The sequence below is a fragment of the Canis lupus genome, chromosome 5 (genome assembly GCF_011100685.1).
Source record: "Canis lupus familiaris isolate Mischka breed German Shepherd chromosome 5, alternate assembly UU_Cfam_GSD_1.0, whole genome shotgun sequence".
Lineage (NCBI taxonomy): Eukaryota > Metazoa > Chordata > Mammalia > Carnivora > Canidae > Canis > Canis lupus.
Genome location: NC_049226.1, coordinates 11511280 through 11520338, shown reverse-complemented (window position 1 = coordinate 11520338; position 9059 = coordinate 11511280). Strand labels below are relative to the sequence as shown.

Genomic DNA, 9059 nt, shown 5'->3' with positions numbered 1-9059 from the left:
GGGAATCTAGCAAGGGAGACAGATGCATACTGAATGGAGTAGAATGCAAATCGGAATAAAAACTGGTATGATAAAAAGAAAAAGAAAAACTAATTATGGGGCAAAGAAAAGTGGAGAGGTGATTTTTTTTCTAGGAGTACAGAGGACAGTCATGGCTAACTATGTACCAGGCACTATGTGTATTAACTTTTTTAAGATTTTATTTATTTATTTGACAGAGAAAGAGAGAGAACAATCAGGTGGAGGAGCAGAGGCAGAGGGAGAAGCAGGCTCCCCACTGAGCAGGGAGCCCAACACAGGGCTCCATCCCAGGACCCTCAGATCATGACCTGAGCTGAAGCCAGATGCTTAACTGACTTAACCAGGTGCCCCTTAACCTCTTTCATTCCTACAGAAACCATCTGAGTGCTGTCATTGTACCCATTTCACAGGTAAGGAAATAGGCTCTGTCTCCAGAATCCATATTCTTAGTCACTAGCCCCTAGTCCTCTCTGAGAAGTGCCACATTTGATCTGGGTCATAGAAGAGGACTGGAATCTCCCCAGAGAGAAAAAGCCATTTTTGGCAGAGAGGGCAGTATGAACTATGACCCAGTAGGACCACAATTACCAAATGTACTCTATACTTGAAATGTGGCAAGAATCTTCTATGAGCATATTTTGGGTCAGGATTAAAAGGAGGGGCTGAAAAGTAGATTAGGGCCAGGGTGTGAATGGTCTTTGATGATTTGCTAAAGAGTCTGGACTACAATCTTCAGGCAAAAAGAAAAAACTGAAAGTTTTTGAGTGGAATAATATTTGGGTTTTAGAAAACAGAAAAGCTACCTGTCTGCAGTTAAATGAACACCTGGAGCATTTCATGGAAACCCATTCACAGGTATTGCACTAAAATCACATTAAATCAATAGATTGGGGCTGGACTACACTGTAATTTTAATTATGATCTCAGAATATTTTATTCTGTGGTCACATGAGTCCTATATTCATTTTGTTTTCACCTAAGTTTCCATACATTTTTACCCAACAGAGAAAATCACAGAAGATCACCGTTGGAAAAGAGAGAAGCAAGGGAGGGTACCTGGGTGGCTCAGGTGGTTAGGCGTCCAACTCTTGATTTCAGCTCAAGTTGTGATCTCGGAGTCCTCACTGAGTTCCTTGTCAGGCTCCACACTCAGTGGGAAGTCTGCTTGAGAATTTGCTCTCTCCCTCTTCCCCGGCACATGTATATATACTCTGTCTGTCTGTCTGTCTCTCTCAAATAAATAAATAAATCTTTAAAAAAGAGAGAAAAAGCAAAGTGATCCTTCTCCAAGCCTCTACTGAATTTAGTTCAGAGCTGGACCAAGATATTTTTTCCACCAGCTTAAAATGAAAAGTCCCATGATGACATTTTTACTTCTGTTTCCTATAAAAGTGGTTTTTGACCCCCTCATACATTCAAGTCACAGAATATGCTCACGATCTGGAAAATAAGCATCTAGGTCCAGACATGGATGCTAGCTCCGTGATGGCCCATGTGACCGCCAGAAGTAAATTCCTTTTCCTCTGTGCTTTGACAGGAGTGTCACAAAACCCTACAGGGAATAGCACTCTTCCAGGTGAAAATGTGAGAAATTATCAACTAACCACAGGCAATGCATATCTCCTATGGGAGGCCCAAAGAGACACCTTATGCCCCATTCTTTGGGCTTTCTTAAGGAGATTGGAGACAGGGTACAAAAATGAGGGATCACCCTACAGCAAGGACATGGCAGTAACAGGAAAATTAAATGCTTAGACACGACAAACCCTTAAATATAAAAACTGGAAGTATCTGGAAGGAATTTGCAAATGCAAAAAAAAAAAAAAAATCAGACCAAACACTGAAGTCTTGGCTTGTCTTCTCAGCTCTACCACTGACTATATTACTTCAAGCTAATTCCTTAATTCCCTACTTTTATTTTTTAAAGATTTTATTTATTTATTCATGAGAGACAAACAGAGAGAGGCAGAGACATAGGCAGAGGGAGAAGCAGGTTCCTTGCAGGGAGCCCGATGTCGGACTTGATCCCAGGACCTTGGGATTGTGCCCTGGGCCAAAGGCAACGCTCAACCACTGAGTTACCCAGGTGTCCCTAATTCCCTATTTTTAAAAATGGTAGGATGCGGCCTATCCATTCCCTGCTTCCATAAGCAAGTCAATATATGTTAATATAGTCAACAAGCAATTTATGGAGTCTCCTCTGACCCTGGCACACCAGCTGGTAGCAGAATGAGAGCTAGCTCCTTTATGTCTTGATTTCTGTTCCACAATACTGTCACTGTGGTTCCAACTTGACTTATGATACCCGGAGAGCTTGTTAAACACACAGGTGGTTCCTTACTCAAGTGAGATTCTGATTAAATCACTCTGGGGCTGACCCTAGCAAACTGCATTTTTTGGCTGGAGGCCCAAAGCATTTATATGATCATACAGTTTGGGAAACATTACCTTCTATCATGCTATGCCCTACAAGAAAATTCTATTTTCTCTCCTCTTTTCATCCTATATGTTAAAATGGGTAAAATATTTGAAGGGTGCCTGGGTGATTTGTTCAGTTAAGTGTCCAACTTTTTACTTCAGCTCAGGTCGTGATCTCAGGCTCCTGGGATTGAGCCCCACACTGGGCTCCAAGCTCAGCACAGAGTCTGCTTGAGATTCCGTCTCCCTCTCCCTCTGCCCCTCCTTCCACTTGCACACACTCTCACTCTCTCTCAAATAAAATCTTTTAAAAAATAATAGGTAAAACATTTGAAAGACATTTTTGATGAATAAAATTCTCTACTCAAGATATCAACACATTTACAGAATAAGCAACACTTATTATTTTTTTTAAGATTTTATTTATTTGAGAGAGAGTGTGTGTGTGTGCAAGTGTGCTCAAGCAGGGGGAAGGGGAGGAGCAGAGGGAGAGGGAGAAGCAGATTCCCCACTGAGCAGGGAGCCTGATGCGGCTCCATCCCAGGACCCTGAGATCATGAGCCGAACTGAAGGAAGCCACTTAACTGATTAAGCTACCCAGGCACCCCCCTCTTTTTTGTTTTTAAATTTTATTATTTTTAAAGTAATCTGTACACCCAAGTGGGGCTTAAACCCACAATTCCAAGATCAAGAGTCACGTGTTCTGCCAACTAAGCCAGGCAGGTGCTCCATCATTTTAATTAGAAACAGTAAATATTATTTCCTTTATGACTTTCCAAATACTGCAGTCTAGACTCTATCTTTTAAATAAGCTTATTAGTATTTTCTGTGTGGCCTGGAAAAAATGAAGTAGTATATCTCAATTTGCCCCAATTAATGACAATTAAATCCTAAAATGGTTCATTTGCCTATTATGGACTGGAGTAGTCCCCCAGTAGATCATATTCTCCTCAAAAACAAGGAATTGATCTTTTACATATATGACATCTTAGAACAATACATACTAGATGTCTGGATAGATGTAGATGGATGGATGAATGGATGAGTAGGGAAGATTGATACCGATTTTTTAAATGATCAAATAACGTGAATGAATGAGTTCTGGCCCTAAATACCATAATACGTTGTTGTAGAAACAAAACATATTCACAAAGGCTTTAGCAAAAATTGTCTTGTTATCATTGTCTAATATACTAGAAAAGTAAAAACAGGGTTACCACTGCACAGGGAAATTTTAATCTCTCCCCCACCCATCCTCCCCCCCAAAAACCTTGCTACTAGTTGATTTATCAGTACTACCCACATGTGGCAGAATGATTTGTGCCACCAACACATCACTCACACCTCTCCACAATCGAGATGACACATGCGGTTCCCTAAATGTTCCACCTGGAGGTATTTTGGGGGCAGCTAAGAGGGGGCTTCCAGAACCAATGGAGGAGTTGAGACACATGAGGTCACAGAGCTACTGCCTCTCCCCCTTCAAAAGAAACCACTCTGCTCCCTTTATTTCAGAATCTAGAGGAAGTTGACAAAGTGTGACAACAGCACGGCACAGTATGTGGTGGAGACTTTGCAGCTTGCTGGCTTGGTTCCCCTTACAAGGTAAGGATTTAGAGCTAATTTTTTATGATACTCAGTTGACTTGACTTTACCAAATTTATCAGTTGACTGCATTCGCGGAGGGCCTACTACAGAAGACAACCCAGGTAAATATGTTATTACTTTCCAAGCTGTACCATGATCACACATGGGGGGATGTTACCCCTTTATTTAATCTCTTGTTCAATTTCTAATGGGTATGGGTCTCTGTGGGGTCCATGTTATGGCAAAATGTGACAAGCTTATCAGGCTCTGTCTTTTAAATAAGTGTAAACCAGGGGCAGAGCAGAGTTTTGGATTTTAAAAACTGCCTTGCTCTATAAGCCTTAGCCAGATAATTTAAGTGCTCTGAAAACTCAATTTCTGCATCTTGAAATGAAGATGATTAGCAATGTTCAACTACCAAGCTCCCCGGATTTTTAAAGGGATCAAATTCCAAAACATGAGAGCACTCTGAAGATGGCAAAGTGCTATCCAACTCTTTATTAGTTCAGAGATCATAATGAGCCCCGTGAAAAACTCGTGCTTAGATGAGGCAGCTATACTTGACATTTTATTATAATTTTCAAATTTGATTTTTGATGCTTACTTAATTCTAACGTAGCACATGAAAATTAAAGACACGGTTACCTTTTTAGCACAGGTCAAATTATTCCTGCTCTAAAGGGTGGGGGGAGGGGCCAGGGTGTAGGTGTCTCTAAATCTCTGATTGCAACTTGTACCAGATTGGATTCTCGCAAAAGAACCCGTATGTACATGTACTGCTTGCTTGTTATGTGTACTTCCGAATATTGAACTGAATTATAGTTATATTTCAGGTAATGCACCTACCCTTCTAAATCTCCATTCACCGTAGAACTGCATCTGAATGACACGATTTTAAAAAGCTAGATTTCTTGTTTTATGGAGTATTTCAATTTCTTATTTTAAACAATTAAATTAAGTGCGTTCTTTTTTGGTCCCTTTGCTCTGAGGCACTTAATATGAATTCAATATTTGGTAATAAATAATATTAGTTTCTTCAATAAGTGGCTTAAAGGACAGCTCCTACATTCAGGAAAAGTACACTTAGACAGCTAAAATTAGAAAGTTTTCAATGATTCCAAAATTTAAAGCCCTTCACTGACTTTCACTTTTTGAGGATTCAAGTTATTGCCTCATAAAAATACCTTACAAAAAAAGTTTTAAAATAAAAACAATAATCATGATTTAAGGCAAACCTAAAATAACTCTTAGAATACAGATTATTCAAATACTATTTATAGAGACAGGAGAAAAATATATTCATTGTGCCAGGCACAGGAGTGAGCACTTTATACTAATATTTCAGCCTAGCAAATTGAGGTATTAATGTCCCCTACCCTAATTTCCATGAGAAAATAAAGTTTAAAAGCAGTTAGGTAACCTGCCCACATTTTCATAGCTAGTAAATCAGCCTGCACAGCACATATATAAGAATTATCTCATGAAACATTTAGAGTGAGTGTGTGTGTGTGTCTTTCTACTAGATTATGGTAGAAAGTGTTTCTTAATGCAGATCTAAAGTTTGAAAGCCACTGATTTATACAATTTGGAAGATCTGTTATTGAAAAACCCCAATCTGTAAGCTCACCCAAAGGGCCACCCAAAAGGCAGGTATGCTCAATGAATACAAACTGTCCCCTCTGACTAACCTTGCTCAGGCCAATCAGAGTCCCAAACAGGGAAGGAGTTGACCACATTGCTTTCTTGTTACCAAAAAGGCATCAAATCATCAATTTTGGCAACACTTTACATTGCCAGCTGTCTTTAGCTATGAATCATGGGAAAATCACTGTACCTTCTACTAAGCAACTTCTAAGGCTGCCAAGAATTATGGGCAAAAGTCCCATAATCTTGGAGCCTGCCTCTTTTCAAGGTCACTACTCACATAGATAGCCTCTAGATGGGTAAAATGCAGTAAGAATGAAGAATCTTTCAAAATGAATCCCATTCACCTATATCGTGGATGATGAAAATCTACCAATTTGAACCTTCTATTCTGGACTTTACAAAGAACAGCTGCATATTTAAGGTTCTGTTGAGATTCTTTTTGACCATGTTTGTTGTTTTTGACCATGAAAAGGTCCCACTTTTCTTGACACTTTGAGATGTCTTCTTGAAAGCCATACTGGAAATAATTTAATTTTGGCACAGCCAGATTCATCTGTACCCTTGCGATTTTCTCTGTTGAGTCAATCTAAAAAAAAAAAAAAACTAATAATCCTTTTTTATAATGATCTAAATTGAAGCATTTTTGTTTATGACTTCATAATAGTCATGTACGTAGGGCTCTGATTTGAGACACTCATCCTCTGTCTCTGGTTTAACTTAGCGCAAGTCTTTCTTATACAACATAATGATAACAGAGCCAAGGTGGCATCCTATTACATTGTTTATTACTGACTATATAAATGTCCATGTTTTTAGCCATTAATTCAATTAATACTTAAAATATTATTTTGAAAATAAAATCTTGGTGTTAGGTCCTGGGACTATAAAACAAATGAATGACAAACAACTTTCCTATGAGAAGTTTGCAAACTCCACAGAGAGATACTTATAAGCAAATATAAAGCAATGTGCTAAGTGCTATAAGAGAAGTCCATTCAAAACCTTTAAGGATCTGGAGGAGAGGGCAGGTCATCATGGGGAAGGAGGAGGCTAAAGACTGGTTAGGTGGATTTGACAAAAGTGGTGTAATTTGAGTTGAGTCTTGGAGGAGGTAAGAAAAGTATCCAGGTGGTGGCATGGCACCTCAGTGGCTCAGTCAATTAAGTATCCAACTCTTGATTTCAGCTCAGGTCATGATCTCAGGGTCATGATGATCTCAGGGTCCTGAGATGGAGACCTGCATCCCCGCATCAAGCCCCCAGGCTCCTCATTGGGAATGGAGCCTGCTTAAGATTCCCTCTCTCTCCATGGCAACCTTCTCAGGTCTTCTCCCTCTTCAGGAGCTTAGTATTATCACTCAATAAACTTTGCTTTGCTGCCCACTAGAGAGAGAGAGAGAGAGAGAGAGAGAGACTCCTTCTACCCTTCCCCCAACTCTAAAAAAACAAAGAAAAAGATATCCAAGTCAGTAGAACAGTATGGACAAAGGAAAAGGAAAAGTGTCTTCTTGAGACTGGACCTGGCAGTGGCTGGTGACCACATTAGATACAAGCAGAAGTGGAATGGAGCTGGTAGTGTATCTGTGCTAGGTGTGTGTGAAGCCTAGGGGGACACAAGAAATGATGAGTTCCAATGGGACATCACAAGTTTGGGGGCCCTACAGGACAGGCTCATTTGATTCTGGAGTTTTAAAATTTATTGCATGTAATCATTAAGTTACTAAGGTAAGAAAAAAAATAACATTTTACTCTTTCTTGAATCTACCATGATAACCTCTCATAGAGAGGAGATCAGACACTGCAACTCCCAACATCTTGGGGGAAAACCAAGGAATCTTAAGGACTGCTCAGGTTTTATCTATGCAAGCTCTGGTAGATGGTTGTGACTGCTGCTTGCTCTTTGGCTTGAGGGTCAGTCACAGGTGCTTTGGCATGAATCCACTGCCCTGACAGGACCATTAGAGTTCATGAGATTGCGGGTGGAGATGATGAAGGTCACAGCTTCTATTTCTATATATAAACCAGTCACAATCTATAACCCCAGCAGCCTCCTAACACATGGTCTTGCATGGATGGATGAATCTAGTCAGAAGTCAATAATCCACTCAGTAAACACGACCTACCAGCAATAAGTGGGGGACCTCCCAGGAGAAACGCCACCGCTATTCACTGCCAAGCTTTGCACACTCAGCATCTGTGGAACCACATAGGGCTAACGTGCAGACTGGAACTCTGAAGCCCAGCTGGGGAGCACAAGGAAGGAGGCTCACAGCACTTGGGATCTACCCAAGAAAGGCTAAGGGTGCATACAGATATCCGTGTTTCTAGAGCCTGCAGGGGAGGAAGTGGTAAACAGAGAAGGTAACCCACACCCCACTTCTCTGACAAAGGTGAAAGTAGGACTCCAAACTTAGATGGAAAAAAAAAAACATAAAAGGTGGTTCCAGTTTAGTTTGCAATGACAATGAGAGAGTCCTGGTGAACTTCCCCTTAGAAGATGTGCCATCAAAATGCAGGTACAGGGATCTTCCTCTTCCATGCTTGAGCAGAGCCTAGACCCGCCGAGCTATCTTTTTAAGCACTTGCAGCTGAAGCAGTGTGAGTCTGTGGCTTCTCTCTGGGGCTATTCTTCCCTTCTACAATGATTTCCTGTCTCTAAATCAAACATGGGTCTACATGAAAACACTGAATGAGAAATCAGCCTGTAAAGCTAAAGGCAAGGCTTGGAGCAGAGTAGAGAAAGCAGCAACTATCCCAGGCCTCAAGCATCGTCCTTTCCAAGTGATACCCAGGTGTTTATATTTGTGGTCTATAGGCTGATATTAAATTCTCGACAACAAGAGCAAACACTAATCTCAGGAGATACGATTCTTTAGCATATGCTAAAAAGCCCCCTTACATTTCATGACAATGTCTTCAGCATTATAAGAATCAAATAACAATTTAATTCAAAAACACATATCCCAAGAAAAAAAGACATCCTTAAAATGGATGACATTTATTCATAAACAGGCTGCAGATAAATACCACTCCCATTTCCCCAGATGCAGGCTTCCTGTCTAGACAATCACTTTGCCAAAGGTAAAAACATGAGCAAAACGTTTTAGTATCAACTTCTGGACTGGAGGATGAAATCAGGGCATGTTGCTTAACTGCGGTCTTTTTTCTATCATTGATTCAACCTAGTAACTTCCCTCCTGTCTCAGTATTCTTATTAACAACAGGAGACCAAAGACCTGTCCATCACCTGCTCTATGTTGCAATCATGAAAGCTGGCGCTAAACCATTACTTTCCAAGCTCACACTGTGATAGTTTCTATAAGGAATGAATTTTAGAGAAATATAGTCACTGCCCTCTAGAAACTTCAACCTGTGGGAAGCAGGATA

General features: G+C 40.4%; 1 protein-coding gene across 2 annotated transcripts in view; it reads left to right on the top strand.

Moving 5' to 3' along the window:
• The first annotated feature begins 322 nt into the window (after window positions 1-322).
• The window catches only part of CRTAM (cytotoxic and regulatory T cell molecule), a 30565-nt gene continuing 21828 nt past the window's right edge, over window positions 323-9059 (top strand). The window contains exons 1-2 of one of the 2 annotated variants that reach the window (XM_038535502.1): window positions 323-431; window positions 3955-4044. In XM_038535502.1, coding sequence (XP_038391430.1) covers window positions 3999-4044 — 46 coding nt within the window. In that variant the 5' untranslated portion in view covers window positions 323-431; window positions 3955-3998. Of the gene's footprint in view, window positions 432-828; window positions 877-3954; window positions 4045-9059 lie in introns of those variants that run through there. The other variant, XM_038535501.1, reaches the window with a different exon arrangement.